Source organism: Heptranchias perlo, chromosome 9 (genome assembly GCF_035084215.1).
Source record: "Heptranchias perlo isolate sHepPer1 chromosome 9, sHepPer1.hap1, whole genome shotgun sequence".
Taxonomy (NCBI): domain Eukaryota; kingdom Metazoa; phylum Chordata; class Chondrichthyes; order Hexanchiformes; family Hexanchidae; genus Heptranchias; species Heptranchias perlo.
Window position 1 is genome coordinate 4,739,008 of NC_090333.1, and position 23,904 is coordinate 4,762,911.

The window sequence follows — 23,904 nt, forward strand, 5'->3', positions numbered from 1 at the left end:
CTGGAGATACAGCGAACCATAGCTTTAGTGTGTACAGCTCTACTACACTCCATAAAACAAAATGATCAAAAAGACTGATTCGATGTATCTCCATATCCTTCACTGCACCGTTGGGAAAGTGAAGTAACAACAACAACTGCATTCTTATCCATCAGATCTCAACCAGCATCTTGCTTAGAAAAAAATAAATGCTCATATAGGTTTATTCCCGCTTTCAATCCCTTCATTGTGTACCTCTCGGTGGTTCTATTCCACTGTACTTTTGTTGAAAATAGATGCTCTTCCAATGGAATCATTCCACGATCTCTTTTCTCTGACGCCCTGCCTGAAATTGCAACTCGCTCTGTGGAAAGTTACCAGTGAAGATCTACACCTTACTGCTCTGAGGGACAGCCAGCGTACAAATTCCTGATGACAGCGAATCTTTACAGAGTATAAACTTATCCCTTCATTGGCATTGCTGTGACTTATCCTGTCGCACGCAAAGTTGATCAGAAATGACCGGGTTGTCATAAGAAGGTCCCCTGTGTTCCCAAACTCCAGCTTAAAGATATAAAGACCCTCCGTAAACTTGAGCTCATCCAAAACTCTGCTGCTGGATCCTAACTTGCACCAAGTCCCATTCGCCCATTACCCCTGTGCTCGCTGACTTACATTGGCTCCCGGTCCGGTAACGCCTTGATTTTAAAATTCGCCCCTCCCTATCTCTGTGACCTCCTCCGGCCCTCCAACCCGCCGAGATCTCTGCGCTCCTCCAATTCTGGCCTCCTGCGCATCCCCGATTTTCATCGCTCCACCATTGGCGGCCGTGCCTTCAGCTCCCTAAACCTCTCCGCCTCTCTCTCTTCCTTTGAGACGCTCCTTAAAACCTACCTCTTTGACCAAGCTTTCGGTCACCTGTCCCAATATCTCCTTATACAGCTCGGTGTCAAATTTTGTTTGATAATCGCTCCCATGAAGCGCCTTGGGACCTTTGACTACATTAAAGGTGCTATATAAATGCAAGTTGTTGTTGTTGTATAAATATTGGGGTCGATTTTAACCCTGCTCGCCCGGCGGAATCCTGGTGCGTGGGCAGTTAGAAATAAGCAAGATAGTTATTCGCTCAGATCCTGATGATTTCTGACCGTTTCTGATGTAACCTGCTGGGTTTTGCAGGCAGATGAGGCGTCCGCCTAAAGCAAGCGGGAGCCTCATAAATTTATGCAAATCAGGGTCCTATTACGTCAAGAGGACCCTGATGTAATTTTAACCGGGGCCTTCGCGGTCAAGCCCATGCCTGCAGCTGGCCTTACCGAATGGTAAGTCTAAATCTTTCCTTTTTGGGGCCAGCAGGAGCAGGTGGTCCCTCAAGGGAAGACACGGCATCTTCTACCATCTCCCCACCATCCCCCACCTTTCCTCCCATGAGACCTTCCCGAAACCCTCTCCTTTTACCAAGAAGTCGGCGGGCAGCCAAGAGCCGCCCAATCTTTGCCTGCCGGCAGCCGCTCTGCACCCTCTTCACGTCCATTCTGGGCGGCCAGTGGAGCAGCGGAATTTAAATGAGCCCTGGGAGTTAAAATAACCGGGGCCTGAAATTTAGGCCTCGTCGCCCCACCTGCCTGGAACATGCTCCAGGTTAAAATTGACCCCATTGTAATATTTTACATAATTATTGTTTATCTTTCTAATTGTTTATACAACAAATGTTCTCGTCTTTTTAATCAAGCTGAGGCAGGGAGAAGCCATTTTGTATTGACATATTGAACGAAAACACAAAGGGATTGACACTCTTTTGTATAGTATTTGTAATGATTTAGTTAACTCATTTGGATGAAAATCCTCTGTTTGCTAATATGACAATTACATATAGTTCACTAATAAATGGGTTAATGGCATTGTTAAAATAGCAAAGAGGAATTTCATGCAAAAAGGCTTAACCAATTAATTCCAATATTGTATTAAATATCCTAATTTAAAGTGTTTGGGCAACTCCTTTAACCCCTGGACGACTGGCAGTCATTAAATTGGTTATTTCCTTCAAATCAATTATTGCAATCAATCATAATTTTTTAAAAAACATTTTAGTTTCTGGAAAACAGGACTGAACAGGCTGGGGCTCTTTTCCCTGGAAAAGAGAAGGCTGAGGGGTGACCTAATAGAGGCCTTTAAAATTATGAAAGGGTTTGATAGGGTAGACATAGAGAAGATGTTTCCACTTGTGAGGGAGTCCAAACTGAGGGCCATAAATATAAGATAGTCACTAATAAATCCAAAAGGGAATTCAGGAGAAACTTCTTTACCCAGAGAGTGGTGAGAACGTGGAAATCGCTACCACAAGGAGTGGTTGAGGCGAATAGTATAGATGCATTTAAGGGGAATCTGGATAATTACATGAGGGAGAAAGGAATAGAAGGACATGATGACAGGGTTAGATGAAGTGGGGTGGGAGGTGACTTCTGTGGAGCATAACAGTGATAATATCCTCACTCATGTTGGAATTGCCTGTGTGTGATATTATCAGATTCTAGAAACATATAGTGGAATCTCATCATTACAAATCCCAAGGCATCGTAAACCTCTTCATATAATAAGCTTTAAATGCCAGTGGTCCAGTACAGGCTCCAATGTATTCAGAGGAATGATTTTGCTGGTCTTTATAGGTTTTTAGTGAGTTGTAACTGTCGCATCAAGTCATCTACTTAATCCAGAATGTTAAAATACTGGCTAGTTTACACAGCAAGCACTATTTAAGCTACAAACTGAGATCACAGATGTGCTGAATAATTCGGAGGCTTGCATGGAAAATGGAATTTGGCATCTGATTGAGTTAAGAGGCCCTTTTGAAATTTCTTTAAATAATTTGGGTTTTTTGTATCAAGCCCCTCCACGGCCTCGCCCCACCCTATCTCTGTAACCTCCTCCAGCCCTACAACCCTCCGAGATCTCTGCGCTCCTCCAATTCTGGCCTCTTGCGCCTCCCCGATTTTATATCGCTCCACCATTGGCGGCCGTGCCTTCAGCTGCCTAGGCCCTAAGTGTTCCCTCCATAAACCTCTCCGCCTCCCTCTCCTCCTTTAAGGTGCTCCTTAAAACCTATCTCTTTGACCAAGCTTTTGGTCACCTGTCCTAATATCTCCTTATGTGGCTCGGTGTCAATTTTTGTCTGATTATGCACCTGCGAAGCACCTTGGGACATTTTGCTACGTTAAAGGCGCTATATAAATGCAAGTAGTAGTTGTTGTAAGTATGAAGATGCTTCATCAAAGAAAAAGACCAAATCGAATGATTACCTCAAACTGGAGGGCTTCATTGGATGCAATCAGGGCTTGAATAGCTGCATTGATGTCCACGTGTCTCTACACAACAAATAATAAATGACAAAGAAAGCAGTAGACACCGTCAGTAAGGAGCATCTTTTTTATGCATTTTGTGCGCAACAAAGTTGATGGGTGTTCGTGCTGTGGAATTGGAACACTTTCCATCTCAAACATCCAGAGTCAACATCAAATAGCTGGTATACCACAGTTAGATGCCGAGTAAAGTCCCGTCTACTCTGCCTTAACTAGAGGTCTCAGCCTCAACTTTCTATTGCATCAATGTGATATCTTTTTTCCATTATCTACTTTCGCCTTCCTGTAACTCTCTGACTGAGTTTGGCAATTTAGTGGAAAATGAGGGCAGTTTTATGCTGTACACTCATGACAACTTGACACTGTCCATATTCATTTTATGCAGCCAGCAGACAGAGGGCTCTTTCATCCCGCCCGTTTGAAGCTCGATTCAAATCCAGCTTACCAGAAGTGAAAGCCATTGTCCAACCGACTGCACCATCCAAACCCACAAGCTAAGCTTTTCTGACCCAGAACTTTTGTCCGACTATTGGCACCCATTTGATATATTCAACTGGATTCCAGGAGAAATCTTATTTGGTCCAGGCTTTTTCCTTCTGTATTTGAAACACCATGATCAATACATCTTTGTTCTGACAAAATATGAGTGTACTGCTAAAAAAAAAACTGTTCAGTGCAACATTCAAAACTGCAATTCGCGTGAGACCTGAGTGTATGAGTACAATCCTCCTTGAAAATATCTTAGAGTTTACAATTTCAAGTCACTTCATGTTCAAAGCTGCACCTGTGACTCCTCAAACACTTTGTTTCCGTAGGATTTCAGTGAATCATCCAGGAATGTGGTCGAAAATGTGACTGGAAAAAACAGGCACTTAATTGGCAATAGTTGTCTACGGTTAAAGTCTGCGACCAGCTATGGACTGGCCTTTTAACTGACCTTCAAATTGAGGAAAGTATTTCTATTTTTAAGGGTGAACACAGGTTTCAAAGTGCAAGTTTAAAATGAGCGAGCGTTACAGTTAAACAGCGACCAGTGTTGACGATCGCTTACCAATGGACCAGGTGTGCCAGGTGGGCCCTAGAATGAAACAGCCAGGTTATTGCAGCCATTCATTTCAAGTTAAAGCAGAGTTTTAAAAAAAAATAAACCATGGAACACTTTCACAAAGTTAAATTAAAATATCTACTCACAGGTGGTCCAGGCTGTCCTCGAGGCCCTTCTGGTCCCTAAGAAAGAATGAAAACATCAAAAATCATTGTAGAACTAAACAAAACCTTTTTTCTTTAATTGCTTCTTTTACATTGAATTACATAGAATTTTATAGCTCAGAAAATTCAGCCCAACTGGTCCATGCCGGTGTTTATGCTCCACACAAGCCTCCTCCCACCCCTCTTCATCTAACCCTATCAGCATATCCTTCTACTCCTTTCTCCCTCATGTGTTTATCCAGCTTCCCCTTAAATGCATCTATTCTATTCACCTCAACTACTCCTTGTGGGAGTGAGTTTCCACATTCTCACCACTCTCTGGGTAAAGAAGTTTCTCCTGAATCCCCTATTGGATTTATTGGTGACTATCTTATATTTATGACCCCTAGTTTTGGTCTCCCCCACAAGTGGAAACATCTTCTCTAAGTCTACCCTATCAAAACCCTTCATAATCTTAAAGACTCCGGGTCACCCGTCAGCCTTCTCTTTTCTAGTGAAAAGAGCCGCAGCCTGTTTAATCTTTCCTGATACATATAACCTCTCCGTTCTGGCATCATCCTTGTAAATCTTCTTTGCACCTTCTCCAGTGCCTCTATATCCTTTTTTATAATATGGAGACCAGAACTGTGCACAGTACTCCAAGTGTGATCTAACTAGGGTTCTAACCATAACTTCTTTGCTTTTCAATTCTATCCCTCTGGAAATTAACCCCAACGCTTAGTTTGCACCTTTTATTTTCCCACATGAAGCAGAGGGACGCTGTCACTGGGGGACGTACTTTCCATTTTAAACATCCAGCCTCAGCATTGAGCATTCACAAGTGTAGCATGCTTAGATGAAGAATAAAGTTCCCTTTATCTGCCCCAATAATGTGCCCCAGTTCCACTCTCAGAAGAGCATCCCTTACTGCACCCGTGCAACCTTTTCCATTTCCTCTATTGGCCATTGTGTGACCTACCTGAGCGAGATTGACAATTTAGTGCTGAATTCAGGGTAGTTTTTTTCTTCTTCTTCTGTGGACTTATGCTCACTGAGAACTGGATTGGGACTGCCCCAAAACTCATTCCATGCAGGAGCGAGTGAGCAAGGAGCGACTTTCATGCTTTTAGTCTGGCCTAGATTTGAACTCAAGTCCTAGAGATGGAAGTTCAGTGTCTAACCACCGCATCACCCAGGCTCCCACTCTTAAAGAAAATTAACCGCTGTGTTAGTAAGAACTTGTTAACCAGGAGGCACAATTTCATATTTGCAGCAACACGTAGATGTTCAACAAGGTCAGAGAGTTAATAGGTATTTTCTTCAACTCTACATTAAGGGGTTTGGATTCAGCTGTTTTCATTGGAAAAATGTGTCTCATCCCGATCGAGAACAGTTGTTGCAGAAGGTCTTGTCCTGACAGGACACATTTGCATATTGAAGTTTAAGCAAAGACACAATATGTCAAGACTAAGATATATGAAGATTGTTGTTTCTGGCACAGAATCTCCTGCATCTAGAATTAAATCCAACTCACCCTTTATAAGAGAGAATTTGTGTTTATGTAGCACCTTACCACATCTCAAATGTCCCAAAGCTTTTTTACAGAGAATGAATTACATTGCACAATTGCTGTTATTATGTGGGTAAATGCAGCAACTATTTTGTGCACAGCAAGGCCCCACAGACAACAAGATGAATGATAATTTCACCGCTTTTTGGTAGTTTGATGGGAATGTTGGCCCGGACACCAGGGCCCCGATATTAGCGTGGAGGCAGGATGGCCGGGGGGGGGCTGATTGGGCGCGTGGGTAACCCGTCCAATAAAAAAATGTCTGTTTCGCACGCGATCACGAGTCAATTGGAGCCACTTAACGTGGCTTCCGGGTTTGCCGTCCGAAAGCTGCGCAGCAGGCGGACTGCGCACCCGCATCACAGGCTGTCAGCTGGAGGAGCTCTATTTAAAGGGCAGTCCTCCAATGGCTGCTCCTGGATCAAACACCCACACACCACAATGCAACAAGCACAGGGGCAAGGCTGCTCCAAGATTCAACGATGCCTCACTCCAGGTGCTACTGGATGGGGTGAGGAGGAGGAGGGATGTGTTTTACCCGGCGGATGGGAGGAAGTGCCCTGCCTCTGCCACCAAGGCCTGGCTCAAGGTGGCAGAGGAGGTCACCAGCAGCAGCAACATCTCCCGCACCTGGATCCAGCGCAGGAAGTGGTTCAATGATCTAACTAGGTCAGCCAGAGTGAGTACACTTACTGATTCTCCTACATTCCGTCTTCCACATCACCGCCCCCACCCCCCAACTCATTCTGCACTGCCAACACTACTCTACCACATCACTCCCCACACCCACTTAAGGCTCATCCTCAACTTACCTGCACTTCCTTAGCACTTCCTCACCTCCCCATTAGTCACCCCACCACTACCACTCAACCCAATCCTCATACAATGTCATGGTTCTGTCTCATACTCACCCTCTGATGCATCTCTTTCACGGTCAGCCGCACGCAAACCAAGGCATTCATCGGTTGGCCACGTCACCATCACTCACTCATGCGTCTGTACTTTCTCCCCTTATAGGAGAAGAGAGCCCAGAATGCACGGGCGAGGGTGAGGACTGGAGAAGGCCGCAACAAATCGTTGTCCTCACAGACGTGGAGCAGGAGGCGCTGGAGCTGAGCCGAACCCTCGAGTGCCTGTCTGTCGGGGACTCCGAGACTGGCACCCGACAAACGTCTGGTGACATAACTTCAACATTCAGCACACACAATATGAATTGATGTTAACAATGCTTGCCATCTTCAGCACCTCAGTATGCTCATTGCAACATGACACATCTGTGATCATGCTTAATATTGCCTTCTGTTCTCTTACAGGGCCTTCAGTGACGGCAGAGGGCGATTCCTCAGAGGACCTGCCGGTCTCCGAGGGTGCACCTCCCAAGCGAGCCATCCACCAGCGCAGATACTCACACCTCGATGGGTCCTAGTCCTCAGTTAGTTGGGTTGGCATCTGGTGAGTCACCACACACAAGTGAGCATGAGCAGACACTGGTGGCAGGGGCAGCTGTGGAGAGTCCGCGTTGGTGGACGCACTCCTCGCCAGGCTCTGCTCAGCTGGACACAGATGCTGAACCCCGGGGGCCATCCTTTGAAAGGAGAATGATCGCAGGTCAGCAGCACATTTGCGAGGTGCTGGAACAGGTGCCTCGTGCACTCTCCACAATAGCGCAGAGGATGGAAGAGTCCAACTCCTGCATGAGGGACATGAGGGCATCTCTGAGATAGTGTCACAGGGACGTGAGCAACTCTCTGAGATACTGTCACAGGTAAATGTGGGAATGTCTGCAATGGAGGGAAGGCTAGCCTCCATTGAGTTTCACGCACGGCTCACAAATGAGTCCATTCAGGCCCTGACAACGGCCGTTTGGACTCACAGTGAACAACATTCTGCCGCCTTAAACAGGCAGATGCACTAGCACTGGCCTTACAAGGCTTCACACATGTCCTCCAAACTGTTGTCCAGCAGTGTGGTAGGAGTTGAGTGGGCCTGGGCCACGAGAGGGATGATGGCGAAAGGGGACATGGAAGTGGGGACGCCACTCAAAGCGCTCCTACGTCTCACCTGTTGCCCCCCTCCCAACCAGTACCCGCAATTCTGGCTCTTCTCTAGGTGGCCGAATCTGCCCCCGCACAGGTGCAGGTGGAGCAGTCTTTGGAGGGGCCCTCACGGGCACCAAAACCCAGAAGGCGTAGGCCCAAAGCATCTAATCGGTCAGGGCATGGACAAGAGCAACCTGCCACTACCTCTGCTGCAGCCACAGGGGATGCACCACGTAGAAGTAGTCGGAAGTGAAAGGCGAAGGTTTTGTAAGCACGAAGGGAACACTCAAGTGTGTTTGATGGTTGGTCATGTTTTTTATTTATATTTGCTTTTTGTTAAACTCACATTAAATATTATTATTGTCACCACTACTGCCACGACTTGGCCATTCTTGACTGGCTTCTGTAATAGGGCCCTTTCATGCGGTTCACCATGAACGGCGACACTTGATGCCACCCATTGGGTCACTCTACAGTGGGTGTAGGTGCAGTTGCAGGCCTGATTTGTGCAGGGAGGGGTGGACGGGGGTGCTGGTGTGGGCGCTGCTCTATCCAGATGGTGTGAGGACTGGACTCTTCACACAGTCTGATGTTAGGAGAACCGTTCACATATCAGTGACTCCCTGGCCTCACGAGCAGCCAGGTGAGCCGCTGCTCTGCCCATGGGTTGCTCTTGCTCCTGCTCCTCCCCTGCTCCTCCTCCTCCTCAATGTGGGTGGCAGATGTGGATGGGGCCTCCTCAAGTAGCACCCCTCTCCGTTGTCCCACGTTGTGCAGGGCACAACACACCACTATAATGCGTCCCACTCTGTCTGGTGTGTATTGAAGCACTCCCTCAGAACGATCAAGGCACCTAAATCGCATCTTGAACAACCCTGTTGCATGCTCAATTGTAGACCTGGTGGCGATGTGGCTGTCGTTATATCAACACTGTTGGTCGGTGATGAGCCACGTGTGCAGGGGTATCCCTTGACCCTGAGGAGCCAGCCCTTAAGGGTGTTTGGTGCGTGGAAGAGGGGCGGGATGTTGGATTCCTGGAGGATGAAGGAATTGTGGCAGCTGCCAGGGTATCTGGTGCACACGTGAAGGAATCTCTTGCGGTGGTCACAAACGAGCTGAGTGTTGATGAAGTGATAGCCCTTCCTGTTGATGAACAGTCCTGGCTCGTGTGGAGGTGCTCGTATTGCTATATGGGTGCAATCGATTACACCCTGCACCCGTGGGAAGCCAGCCACAGCGTGGAATCCCACTGACTCTCCGTCTGGCTGAGGTCATCCATGGGGAAGTTGACGTAGTGCGTGGCCCTGCGAAACAAGCTGTCGGTGACCTGCTTTCTGCACTTGTGTGCAGACGACTGAGAGACCCCGGCGATGTCCCCGGTGGCACCCTGGAACGATCCAGAGGCGAAGAAGTTGAGGGCAGTGATGACTTTGACAGCGACAGGTAAGGAGATGCTGCTCGGGCCAGCCGGGAGCAGCTCGGCATGAAGGAGGCTGCAGATGTCTGCGCCCACCTGGCGACTGACTCTGAACCTCCGTATGCACTGCTCCTCAGAGAGGTCCAGGAAGCTGAGCCTCGGTCTGTAGACCCTGTGGCGGAGGGTAGTGCCTCCTGCGACGGTGCTCTCTCCGTTGTTGCCCTCCGCGCTCTTGTGCAGGTGCCTGTGGCGCAGCACTGTGTTGTGGAGCTCCACGTGGGCGGAGGTGGAGGCCGTGCCTGGCGAGGCTGGTGATGTTGCTCGTCCTTGGACATAGTGGTGAACGCAGCCATGGCGCCCCCCCCCATCCTGACGGTGTGAGTTTGAGGGGGTCCGCAAAGTAGTTAAATATGTTTAACAGCAGAACTTCGAGTGGCAAGTAAGAATTTTGAGTGGCAAGTAAGAATTTTCAGTGAAAACACAAAGATCTTGCAGCCAAAACTTCGTCTGACAGAACAGAGTGTCCTGCTGCAATAAGTGGCCTTTTCTCCCCATCTAAATAAGCATTTGAATCTCCCACTGGCTGCTGGCTGAAACACGTCTGTTGCAACATGGGAGTGTTTCCCACCGCACGGGAAACACGCTGAGGATGCTTCAAAATCGCACCCCTGCCAAAATGTGGAGAAAATTAAGTACTTCAAGTACTTAAACTACCTCAACAGCTATGTAAAGTATCATCCCGCCGGCTTTAATTGGCGGTGGGACTTCCGCATTCGGGAGGCGCGCGCGCGCCCAGACGCGTCAATGGGGAACCCGGAAGTCTGCGGGTTGGAGCCGGGCTCCGAACCCCAACGGGATTTCCCCGATTTTCAAAGCCCCCCCTGCCCCCAACGCACCTGCAATTTCCCGGGAAAATCGAACCCCAGGAGTCTGCCTGCTTTTCGTCACATAGTGACACGTCCTTCGGAACGGGCAGATAGGGCCACAGTTTAATGTTTCATCTAAAGAATGGGAGCTCCAACAAACAGCACCCTCTCGGTATTAATCCGTTGGGTATGGTAGCATAGTGGTTATGTTACTGGACCAGTAATCCAGCAGTTTGGACTAATAATCCAAGGTGATATGAGTTCAAATCCTGTCATGGTAGTTGGGGAATTTAAATTCAGTTAATCTGGAATAAAAAGCTAGTAACAGTAGCTATGAAACCACCAGATTGTTGTAAAAACCTATCTGCTTCATTAATAGTTCACTTTAGGAAAGGATGTTATTAAACTAGAAAGAGTGCAGAAAAGATTTACTAGGATGCTACTGGGACTTGATGGTTTGACTTATAGGGAGAGGTTGGATAGACTGAGACTTTTTTCCCTGGAGAGTAGGAGGTTTAGGGGTGATCTTATAGAAGTCTATAAAATAATGAGGGGCATAGATAAGGTAGATAGTCAAAATCTTTTCCCAAAGGTAGGGGAGTCTATAACGAGGGGGGCATAGATTTAAGGTGAGAGGGGAGAGATACAAAAGGGTCCAGAGGGGCAATTTTTTCACTCAAAGGGTGGTGAGTGTCTGGAACGAGCTGCCAGAGGCAGTAGTAGAGGCGGGTACAATTTTGTCTTTTAAAAAGCATTTGGACAGTTACATGGGTAAGATGGGTATAGAGGGATATGGGCCAAGTGCAGGCAATTGGGACTAGCTTAGTGGTATAAACTGGGCGACATGGACATGTTGGGCCGAAGGGCCTGTTTCCACGTTGTAAACTTCTATGATTCTATGATTCTAAACCTGCTCTCCTATATGTGACTCCAGACCCACAGCAATGTGGTTGATTCTTAACCTGCCTCTCTGAAATGGCCTAGCAAGCCACTCAGTTGTCAAGAAGGCGGCTCACTACCACCTTCTCAGGGGCAATTAGGGATGGGTAATAAATGCCGGCCTCGCCAGCAATGCCCACATCCAGTGAATTAAAAAAAAGTATTACACTGAAATGCCTAGATTGTAAGGGTAGACTGATAAGATTCTTCTCTCAAAAAGGGAGAGAAGAACCTACATTCTTAGGCCTAACAAAGACTGTGAGAAGGCAGGCCTGGGCTGTGGAAGTAAGATTTATAGCAGCTTGGATTTCCCAGCTAGCCTTGGCTTTAAAAAAATTTAACAAGATAAAAATCAAATACGCAATTAAAAGAGTAAAACTTTCATCTCCTGCTCCCCGCTGGGTGCCTGACAGCATGAACCTGTGAGGGGAAGAGGGCCTGGAACACTTGCACAGCCTGATCCCTGGCAGAAGCCTTGTGCTGGGATCGGGGTGGGGTGTGCAGGGGGTCTTTGTAGAAACAGTAGCGTAGCTGCAGGGTCTTCTGGACAGCGAGATCTAGAAGCTCCCGAGGCCCAAAGATCACGCTTGGCGGGGTGGGAGGAAATAATTCCCTTCCCTTCAGGGTTCAGACCGTCTAGGGAAGCCCTGGAAACCTTGGGGCAGTGGGGTAGGCGTGATGGGTCTCTGCCGACAGGTCCTTCTCGCTGTGCCTGGGAGCTGAGTGCTCGTCAGACGCTAGAAAGAGGAAATTCTATCCTCTATAATCATAGTGGACATCACTCGTTGACGGTTTTCTCAAAAAAAATGGGCAAGGTTGCGGAACTCAGTACCAGTGAAAATCCCAGCATACCGTGTAACAAAAATGGAACTTGTCTTATTCAGACATCCACAAACCAATGGCCCTTGTATTACACTGTAAATTACATGGTATAACCCGTCTCCCCTGAGGCACCATGAGCAATGCCACGGGAGATCAGCTCACATCATCCTTCTGGTCATAATTTTAGTGTAATACAGACAGAAATCTTACTTCCGTGGCATGTCATTTAATTCCACCTTAACTCAGTCTGATGTGGAAGCCGGCAGCCCACGGGATGTAATGCAAGTTGTACCCTCCCCTTCTCTGACCTTTACATGCTCTTGTATGATAATCATATCAAGACTAACTCCATTGAGACATGTCTCCGCTGGACTAGAGAGACACTGATTAAAATCTTGATGCAACTTTTTTTTTCAGAAAAAAGAACAGATTGTTAACATTTGTGCACCTCGTGAATTCTTCTCTCAAGCAGAGGTCATCAATATTTTATAAACAGGTTAAAATTCTTAATCCTTTGAGCATTGGGTTTCCTTTGAAGTGGATGAAATAGCCATATGCTTTTCATTACATACTGTAACTGTAGTTTATAACATCCTCGGCATGAATAATGCTAAGTAGAATTACAGAAACATAATGAACCAACTTAGTAGTCGTTGCTTACCAGTACTCTTGAAATAAATCTGAATCTTGTTTGGCCTCCTTTCTTTAATGGTACTGCCCATGGCACTATTTACACTGAAATAGTGCAACATCAATGGCCAGGCCTAGCAGGCCACAAGTTCTATTCTCATCTGTGGCGAGTTAGCTGATTGCAGCTTGGGTACTCAATTTTTTTTTTTTTGCCTGGACAACAAGGAGGAGAAAATCATCCCAGTTTCCAACTCCTGATAACTGTCCATTGACCGATGCTGCGGAGAATGATGGAAAATGCGGGTGATCAGGACTACCCGCCACCTCACCACCCCGACCGGGATCACCGCTGGAAGGGTGGACTCAGCCTCATCGTCTAGGCTTACCCGTGAGGCATGGTCACTTTGGGGCAAGGTATCGAGAGATTCTGGCACCTGTGGACCTGTACCCCAGCCAGAATCAGTGTTTCCAGGAGAAGAAGAAAAAAAAAACATTCAAAAAAGAAAGTGCAATCTGTAAGATACCCTACTGTTATATACATGCATAGGTAGGATTAGGATTTGGTTTAATCTCATACGATTATCTCGTTTTGCTTTCTTTTCACTTATAAATAGCTTGTAGACTTGTACTGTAGCTAGAAATAATAAATGGTTCAGTTGTTCATTCCCCCTGAATTCTTCAGGGTATGGATGACATTTCGGGAGAAAAAGCTTTGTCAGCAAGGAGAGGTCTTGTTAGCAAGGAATGATGAACAAGGGGTCAATGGTCTCCCACACAAGCGGGTAGCCCGTATCACAAACAAACACGACAATGATCAACAGATCAGTTGGGAAACTAGAAAACAATTCGGAAACTGAAAAACAACTCCTTTTAAGGGATGGCTGAGCCCTATAAAGACCTTAAGCTTTTCCGTTACAATTTGTACAGAGAGTCAAGAACAAAAGAATGGATGAAGGTTATGTTCTCTATCCAGAGGGAAAGCAGGTAATTTCTCTGTATGAATATTGTTTAGGACGTTCAGTGTATCAAGACTCGGTTGAACTCAATAAAGATTATTTGCAACCAGAAATTGGTGTCAAATCCTAAGAACCTTACAAATCGGAAAGTTAATGCCTGTGTCAACAACTTTTGAATTATGATTCGACGAGTTGGAAAAATACTAGGAGGCGAGCAATTTGGAGGAGAACCTGTTTCTGCTGGGTTTCTGTCCCTTCCTGGCTAGGTTTGGGAATTCTGACAGTGAGGGTGGGCTTTGGGTGGGAGGGGTGAATGCTTCATCCTCTCACCCCCTGTCGCGATGTCATATTTAGAGGCGTTACTGGTGAGATGCTGAGGTCTCCTGGAAATGTCATCAATCCCACCCAGTGTATGAACAACTGTGGCTCAGTGGGTAACATTCTTGCCTCTAAGTCCGAAGGTTGTGGGTTCAAGCCCCGCTCTAGAAACTTAAGCACAAAAAAAAATCTAGCCTGACACTCTGTTGCAATACTGAGGGAGTGCTGCACTGTCAGTGGTGCTGTCTTTTGAATGAGACATTAAACTGAGGCCCTGTCTGCTTCTCCGGTGGATGTAAAAGTTCCCATGGCACTATTTCAAAGAAGAGCACGGGGAGTTCTACCTGGTGTCCCAGCCAATATTTATCCCTCAACCAACACCACTAAAAACAGATTATCTGGTCGTTATCACATTGCTGTTTGTGGGATCTTGCTGTGCGCAAAATGACTGCCACGTTTCCTACATTACAACAGTGACTAGACTTCAAAAGTGCTTCACTCGTGTAAAGTGTTTTGGGACGTCCTGAGGTCGTGAAAGGCTCTATATAAACGCAGGTCTTTCTTTCTTTCTAGTTCTTGTATGAAAGTGGGATTAGGGACAGGGTCATCGCTGGGTCAGACAGGCAGGTGGAAGTTCCATCTTGCCACACTTATGGAGGCACAGCTCATTGACCTCACTTTCTGGGCTATATACCCTAAAGGTAAGATTCTTACAGGCTGAAGGAACAGAGCAATCTTAGCGTGAGAAAGCTATATCTTTAAAAGGTAGGAACAAGGGTAGAAAAGAACATTAAAAAAAAGATAAATAGGATTCTTGGTTTTATATGTAAGGGCATTGAACATAAAACCAAGGAAGTGACCTCGCATTTGTGCAATACATTGTTCGGTTACATCTGGAATATTGCACGTTGTCTCGACACACATTATAGAGAGGATATTACAGATCATGGAAAGACTACAGTGAAAATTCACTAGAATGATACATGGACGAGGGGTTATAGTTATGAAGGTTTAAAAATTAGGACTATTTCATTGGAACAGGGAAAGCTAAAAGGGATCGAACAGATGTTTTTCAAAATTATTAAGAGGTTTTGAGGAGGGTAGTGAAAGATTATTTCCACTAGTTTGTGAATCAGTTACAAAGGGGGCTGTGAGAAAACTGATGAACTTTCAACAGCATTGCTGCCTTTGATTCAGTCAGAACACAGAGCTTCACTCACAGAAATCATAACCTAGTTTAACTTAATATCATGTTTCGAAGACTAACCTATAGTCTCCAGGGAGGAGCCAATCCACACAACACAAATGCAAACATGCTGCGTAATTCGCAAAGGCATGCAACCGTTTTTATCAGGGGTATTAGCCTGCGTATTCAAATCAATGCGCTTCATAGTAGCCTTTCATGTTGAAGTTTATTGCAGGCTTTTTGGAAGTTTTGGTTCATTATATCGTAAGGCTTTCCATAAGCCACCTGAGGCGGCACTTCTTCAAAAAAGTGAAGGAGGTTTATCCTTGATAAGTATTTATCGTGCATGTTCAGTGGTACGTCCTTAAAAGTAATCCCATTTGAACTCGCTGACGTTTACTTGAGTGTTACCCCTTCCACTCGATCTGCTAAAGCTCTTCCTTCACTTCTTTGAAGTTGGCCCTTTTAAAGTTGTAAAGGTTAAGTATTGGTTTGTGGTGACGGGGTGCCACTTCTCCCAGATCTCCCAAACCCCGTGATTTAGACCGCTTGTCCTTACCAGACCGAGATGCCGAGATGTGGCTCTAGACTTGTCCAATAGAAAGCAAAAAGAAAGAAAGAACTTGCATTTATATAGCGCCTTTCAGGGCCGCAGGACATCCCAAAGCGCTTTACAACCAATTAAGTCCGTTTTTTTTTGAAGTGTAGTCACTGTTGTAATGGAAACGTGGCAGCCAATTTGCACACAGCAAGGTCCCACAAACAGCAATGATTGTCATGGGATAATGTTTTTTTTTAAAGTGATGTTGGTTATGGGATAAATATTGGCCACAACGCCAGGGAGAAATTCCCCGCTCTTCCGGGATCTTTTACGTCCACCTGAGAGGCCAGACGGGGTCTTGGTTTGATGCCTTATCCAAAAGACGGCACCTCCGACAGCGCTGCACTCCTGCAGTTACGGAACTGAAGTGTCAGCCTGGATTTTGCGCTGAAGTGTGTGTCATCCCTAACCCACTGGGTCAGACAGCAGTCAGACATTGCATTCATTTGGGTATTTCTAATTGACTTTAAAGTCCCCCATTATTATGACCGTCTGTTTGCATCTGCTTTCTTACCTCTTTGTTTTGTTTTGACCCAGTGGCCTCTACCAATCCCCATAGGACTATCTTTGCTTCCAGCCAGATTAGCTCATTGGAAAGCTTATCCTTCACCTCCCAGGTGTCCTCGACATATGGAGTTGTTCTATCTTCTTTCCTGTCTAGCCTGTCCACCCTGAGCATTCTGAACATTCATACGTTGTACTTTTCTCTAACGGTGGGGGGGGGGGGTTAGCCTTGCTTCTGAGACCTCTATTCCATCATAGATCCTAATTGCCACAACAGCCTTGAGCTCAGTCATCTTTAAGCATTCGTACATATGAAGCCTAATGGGGTAAGCCTGTCTATCACAGCGTTCCCGTTCTTATCCGACCTTTCTGCTCATTTCCTTTCTTTTTGGCGTTTGTTTATACTTCCCTCCTGTACACCGTGTACCTAAAGAAATGTCAGCCATGGGCTGAGTGGGGCGCACTCTTACCCCCCCCACCCCCCCCGAGTCAAAAGGTCGTGGGTTCAAGTCCCAGACACTTCAGCGCAAAATCCAGGCTGACACTTCAGTTCCGTAACTGCAGGAGTGCTGCGCTGTCGGAGGTACCATCCTTTGGATAAGGCATCAAACCAAGATCCCGTCTGGCCTCTCAGGTGGACGTAAAAGATCCCAGAAGAGCAGGGAATTTCTCCCTGGCGTTGTGGCCAATATTTATCCCATCGCTAAAAAAACAGATTATCCGATGACTATCATTGCTGTTTGTGGGATCTTGCTGTGTGCAAATTGGCTGCTCCATTTCCATTACAACAGTGACTATACTTCAAAAAAACGGACTTAATTGGTTGTAAAGCGCCTTGGGATGTCCTGCGGCCGTGAAAGGCGCTATATAAATGCAAGTTCTTTTTGCTTTCTATTGGACAAGTCTAGAGCCACAGGATCCTCTCTCAGGATGCCAGCGCACCTGCTCCTCTGTCAGCCTCTAACCCGCTGCCCCTGTTGGTTCCACACAGGCAGCTGGCCCAGACGGCCCCGACCGACGCCGGGACACAGCCGTCTGCAGCCGGGCCCTCAAGGACCAGAGCCGTGCGAGGTTGCCTCTCAAGTGCCCTCGGTGGACGATCAGCAGCCACCCCCCAGCCCCCCCCAAAAACTCCCAATCTCCATCGACAGGGAAACCACCTCGTAGGGGCACTAGAGTAGGTAGATGAGCACAGAGGCCAGGAACTGAGGGATTGCAATAGGGTGATTTCAGTTCACCATTAAGAGAACAAAAATGTGCTAAATCCAGTCTGGGGTCGAGCTTCTGCTCGTTTCCATTATTTATATCATCCCGATCGGCCGAAGCAGCGCAAAAAGATCGGGGGAATTTTAAACGTGAGTGAGTTACGCCCCAAATCATGTACGCTCACATTTATCGCAATCTTTACGCTCAATTCGCCCGGATCAGGCCCCGCCCACAAAACTGGCCACGCCCCCCCCCAGGTGGAAATTGCGAGTTTCCTCCGACTGCACTGGTTCGGGAAGGGTCTTCAAATTCTGCTCATTCTCTTAGGAGCACAGGCACCGGTCGGCAGGTTTTAAAAGTTGTTTCATATCAAAAAATATTTGATTTATTAAGAAACTGACCAATGTACACCAATGAAACTGTTAAATGGCTCAGTAGAGTTTTTTTAAGTCATTTTCAGTGATTTTAAATCAGATTATTCATAAGCGGAGGACGGGACACCCTTACTAAAAATGCCTATTTTTGCTGATAAACCCATTTTCAGCTGTATTAATAAAACCTCACCAGATTACCACTCTCAAATACATCAAGGAATACTTTTTAACGGAAAGGAAAAAAAGAGAAACGATTCCATTCTATTACGCTGCCCGATCGGGCTGGTTCATGGAAGATTTCACACCTGTGATTATGCAAACGATTTTAGCGAAAACTTGAAGCCTAATCTAACCGGCAAAGTTTCCCGATTGTGTCCAAAGCAGAAACTCTACTCCAGAATGTATAAGATATGAAGTAAAGCGGGTTTATCTTTTTGCCTTGATGTTACTCTTCATATTCTTGCCCGTTGTTTGGGGGGCGTTCAGAGGGTGGGTCAAAGGACTGGGTCAGATGGTAGGTGGGCCTGTTGGTGTTGTGGAGGGATTGCTCAGGAGAATCAACCGCTGCTGGAAGGCCATCAACTCGGTGAAGGAGGCCCTTCGGTCCGCCCGAAACCTGCTGGTCTTCCGGCTGAAGGAGCCGTCCACGACCGAGTGTTGCCGACTGGCACGCTCCCAAGGTCCAGGAGTGCGTGCTGCGGGACGCACTGAAGTGAGGTGCGGCCTACGCAAAGGCTCTTTGGGGTAAGGCAACTCCACCTTGTATTGTACAAAATGTATTAGAAGATATGTACTGTGTTTTAAATTGTAATAATGGAATTGTATTGTGTGTGATCTGTATTGTATTTTGAGTTGTAATTGTGATATTTACATCGAATTGTGTGACTCCTTCAATTTTTATGAAATAAAGTATATTTTGAAATAAAAGAAAAGATTGCTCAGGAGAATCTCTCTTCAATAATCTGTTGCCATGCAGCTCTGGCAGCACTGCTCGACCTTGGTCTTCCTCATCGTCCTCTGCTTCGTCTCCCTCCTCCACTTCTTCCTCCTGTGTGGCAGCTCCAAGGCTTGGCTCCTCTGGATGCCATAATTGTGGAGGGTGCAGCAAACCCACGACAAATCTAGAGACTGGCTCGGGGCTGCACCGCAGGACTCCTCCGGAGCAGTCCGGACACTTTGTTTGAGGACGCGTGTGGTTTGCTCAGTGAGAGAGCTCCTGTTCTTGTGCAGCTCTCATTGCATTGGTGCTCCGCGTCTGTGCTCGCGTTCCTGGGGGAGCAGGGTGGGGGGGGGCAGGGGGGGGGGAAGTGGGCAGGGAGGGTGGAGATTGAGGACTAGCATAGTATGAGGGCATCATGACTACTGCTAGGAAATCGGGGATTATCCACTGCCTGTGGTCACAAACAAACTGCACGTTCAGGGAGCTGGAAAAGCCTTCCTGTTATAGAACATGGCTGCTTCTTGAAGGAGACAACGCAAGGCAACCTGTGAGCAGTCAATTATGCCCTGCACCTGGGGGAAATCCAGTAATGCGGGAAAGTCCGAGGGCTCTCCCCCCACCCCGATCGGCAGCCTCTACGGGGAAGGTGGTGCATTGCTGTGTGCTTGTAAAGAGGGCATCTGTCACCTGCCCGATGGCCGTATGGACAGCAAACTGATTGTAACCTCCTCCAGCCCTACAACCCTCCGAGATCTCTGCGTTCCTCCGATTCTTACCTCTTGCGCATCCCCGATTTTCATCGCTCCACCATTGGCGGCCGTGCCTTCAGCTGCCGAGGCCCTAAGCTGTGGAATTCCCTCCCTAAACCTTTCTGACTCTCTACCTCTCTCTCTCCTCCTTTGAGTCGCTCCTTAAAACCTACCTCTTTGACCAAGCTTTTGGTCACTGGTCCTAATATCTCCTTACGTGGCTCGGTGTCAAATTTTGTTTGTTAATCGCTCCCGTGAAGCGCCTTGGGACGTTTTACTACGTTAAAGGTGCTATATAAATGCAAATTGTTGTCGTTGTTGCTGACGTCACCTGCTGCAGCCTGGAACGGCGAAGAAGTTGAGGGCCATGGTTACCTTCATAGCCACGGGCAGTGCTGTGGGCGTCCTGGTGTTTTGGCTCCAATTACTGCCGCGACAGGTGGCAGAGGTCAGCGACTGCCCGCCTGCTGAAGTGCAGCCTCCTCAAACGCTGCTCCTCCGTCCTGTTCAGGTATTGGCACCCTCTTCCGGAAGACCCACGTCCTGTGCCTTTTGCCTCCTTCGCCCTCTTCTCGGAGCCTCCACAGGTCTGCGCTGCCGTACTTGCTGCTGCTGCTCCCCCCACCCCTGGTGTGGCAGCATCAACGACAATCCCAGCAACAAAGCCATTTTCTCCCAGCACCACGACCGCCATTGAAGTAAAACAGTGCATCGGCAGCCAAAAGTCAGCTCTCCGACAGCTCTGTCGTATCAGAAACTTCCCAATCTCAGCCAGAAAACGGCCTCCTAAAACCCTCAGCCGCCTCGAGCGACTATCCAGAGACTTACCACGATGGAGGTGGAAGAGCTGTACTTGACATGACTGTTGACATGACATGACATGACTTGCCATGTTTGTGCTGGGCAGGCTTAAGAATGATCAAATCAAACACTCCCGGGCAACAATTTTCCAAAAGGGTGCAGGGTCCGTATTTAAATATTCTAATGAACCCAGCGTTCATTTTAGGCGGCCGCCAGAGACGCCGATGGAGTGCCTTCGCCAAAATGGCGGACGGTCCCATCCCGAAATTGCCATGTTGAGTGACCATTTAGTGCCTGAAAGCTGGTCGAAATGCTGCTGAATTTCTACCCCCAATTTTCATAACCTTTCCACCTAATTCATACTCTTTACACCCTCTTAAAAGGAATAATATCCTCCCACGATTAGTTGCAGTATAGCCCTACTGCGCACTACAGCCAATAAATGCTGGCCTCGCCAGCGATGCCCACATCCCATGAATGAATGAAAAAAAAAAACATCAGGGCTTTTTTTACTTTTCATACAATCATAGAACGATACAGCACAGAAGGAGGCCATTCGGCCCGTCGCGTCTGTGCCGGCTCTTTGAAAGAGCTGTCCGATTAGCCCCACTCCCCCTGTTCTCTTTCCCCATAGCCCCGCAAACCTTTCCCCTATAACTATTTTTCCACATCCCTTTTGAAAGTTACGACTGAATCTGTTTCTACCGTCCTTACAGGCAGTGCGTTCCAGGTTTTGTTTTGCAGAAAATACGTCTCAATTTGCGCTGCTGAACAGAAAAACCACACCAGTTAAATTTCATCAGGTTTTTGGTCTGAACACTAGTAGCCACAGTCCTGCAAGAATGAGAGGGCATCTAACAGAATCCCAGAAAATACACTAAAGCTTTATAGAAAAACCTTAGTGCTTTGGTTGAGCGTGCAAAACATGCATTTTTTTTCCCCACTTGTAGTTACTGCTCTTTCATACAACAGCACCATTTTGGAATTTGCACTAAGCTAGGTTATTCATTATATATATATATATTTATTTATTAAACACTGTACAAACCTGTACTTTTTCCATTTAAAAAAAAAATCCTGATTTATTGAAGTTGCTGGGAAATGCTAAGGTTACACATTCCAATCATTCCTTCGGTTAAAAAGGCCTTTGCTGGGTTACATTTATGGCATATATCTCCCTTAATCCTATCAGTCATTTCAAACTAACTTCCCTTTCGCCGTAAAATTTACAGTCAACAAAGAATGATTGAGGTCAAAATTATCCAAGATGTATATGAGAAATATCTGTTGTCCTTGTCTTCAAATCCCTCCATGGCCTCGCCCCCTCCCTATCTCTGTAACCCCCTCCAGCCCTACAACCCTCCGAGATCTCTGCGCTCCTCCAATTCTGGCCTCTTGCGCCTCCCCGATTTTAATCGCTCCACCATTGGCGGCCGTGCCTTCAGCTGCCTAGGACCCCAAGCTCTGGAATTCTCTCCCCAAACCTCTCCAACTTTCTCTCCTCCTTTAAGACGCTCCTTAAAACCTACCTCTTTGACCAAGCTTTCGGTCACCTGTCCCATTACCACCCTCCTTTTGCCTTGCACCATCATCCCTTTTGTCATTTAATCACTCCTGCCCTCCTCCCTATCAGACATCTTCCCTTTTGTTCATTGCTCCCCTCCCCTTCCTCCCCTCCCCCCCACCACTTTCCCTGGCTCTGTACTTGCTTAAAAACTGTTAAATCTTTCACTTCTTCCAGTTCTGAAACATTAACTCTGTTTCTTTCTCCACAAGATGCTGCCTGACTTGCTGAGTATCTCCAGCATTTTCTGTTTTTATTTCTAATATCTCCCTATGTGGCTCGGTGTCAAAGTTTGTTTGACAATCGTTCCCGTGAAGCGCCTTGGGGACGTTTTACAATATAATAAAGGCGCTGTATTAATGCAAGTTGTTGTCGTCGTCAGGGACGTGCATTTTGTGGGTTTATTTTCTTACGGAACAATTATAAGTACTACTTGCTAATTATTTGAGAGAATTGCCTGGAGGGTGAATTATAATCTTGTAGCGTGTCCCACTAGCTGAGGTGGTTTAAGGCTGTCAGTAGCTTAGCTTTAGAGGCCAGGAAGGTGTTAGGTTTGATTCCCTAGCTGTGCTGAGTGAACTGGTACCAGTCAGAGTGGCAGTAAGGGGGTGCTGCAGCAATCTAGGCCAACGAGACGAGGTTCTCACTCCCAAATCGATGTCCAGGCGACTGAAAGTGCATGGGCATCGGGCAAGGATCGGGCCAGGTCTCTCTGTGGTTTATTGGTGGGCGCCCAGCACCGTGGAATTGTGTCCCGGCAAACAGCCAACGTCCTCAGTTAGAGGAGAAACAAAAATGTGGATGAACAAGCAGACCAATGATTCCAAAGGGCTTCTTAACCAAAGAAACCACGGCCCCCGATATTTATGGGGAGGGAGTGTGGGGTGGGGGGAGGATGCTGTCGGGGAAATGCGGGGGTGGGGGGGGGGGGAGGCGGAGGACCTGCCGAATTTAACGGCAGGACCTCATCTGGATTTTTTTTTTCACCGTCTCCTGGCCGGCAGTCGGCCGGACGGAAGAGGCCGGTTGGCAGTCGGGCGGGACGGCCTGTACTGGAAGGCCGCAGCCGGGGGAGCGGAGAAGAGGAGGAAGAGATCGCGTGGGGGCGGGGAGAGATCGCTGGCGGTGGGGGGGGGGGGGGGGGGGGGGGGGGGAGAGATCACGGGGGGCGGCATCATCTCGGGGTGGGCTTTGGATCGCGGGGGGGGGTGGGTGGCATCAGATTGTGAGGGTGGGGTCGACCTGGAGATCGCGGAGGGAGATCGGATCACTTTGTGGGGGGGGGGGGGAGGGAGGGAGGCTGATCACGACGCTTTAGCTTGGGGGGGGGGGGGGGGGGGAAGCACTCCTGCTCCTCCTGGCCCACAAGCAGTTGCTGGAAAGGCACTGAGCTGCTGGATCCGGCCTCTCTTCAGCTGCCGGATTTCCCGAGCCCCGGTCAAACCGGAAGTGGGCGCGTTCGCGGCGGGTTGGGGTCGGGTTTCAGACTTTTCAGAATTTAACCCCCTCCCTCCCCAACCCCGCCTGTCCTGGGAGGGTTAAAACTCCCCCCCCCCCCCCCATGAGTCTGAGAGACCACCTTTCCAATCCATTACATTGTCGGTGTGGTAGTACTGACTTCTGCCAGGAGATGGCATCACTGCACCGCCTAGTGGCAGTAGTTCAGAACTGCAACCGTGGACGACTATCCCACCAGGAAATGCATTGTTTCCCCTGGACACCATCTGAGCAATCTTAATGTCCCACGACGACTTTTTTTTTTTGCTGAATCTAATTTTGCCATTCTTTTATTCCACTACACAAGTCCAAACCGCAAATCTGATGGTTCTTAGTCATGTTCCATGAAATAGGTAAAACTGTTCTAAGAAATGTCTACTATTTGTACTGGCATGCCCCTGA

The 23,904-nt window shown here is 47.5% G+C and overlaps 1 protein-coding gene and 1 long non-coding RNA gene across 2 annotated transcripts in view; one reads left to right on the forward strand and one right to left on the reverse strand.

Moving 5' to 3' along the window:
* Positions 1–23,904, reverse strand: part of LOC137325103 (collagen alpha-1(XXIV) chain) — a 423,963-nt gene that overhangs the window by 11,624 nt on the left and 388,435 nt on the right. The window contains exons 53-55 of the mRNA XM_067989822.1: positions 4,527–4,562; positions 4,387–4,413; positions 3,276–3,341 (exon numbers count right to left, since the gene is read on the reverse strand). Coding sequence (XP_067845923.1) covers positions 3,276–3,341; positions 4,387–4,413; positions 4,527–4,562 — 129 coding nt within the window. The remainder of the gene's footprint in view (positions 1–3,275; positions 3,342–4,386; positions 4,414–4,526; positions 4,563–23,904) is intronic.
* Positions 13,741–23,904, forward strand: part of LOC137325105 (uncharacterized) — a 17,590-nt gene continuing 7,426 nt past the window's right edge. Inside the window, exon 1 of the long non-coding RNA XR_010963816.1 lies at positions 13,741–13,790. This is a non-coding gene — a long non-coding RNA (uncharacterized lncRNA). The remainder of the gene's footprint in view (positions 13,791–23,904) is intronic.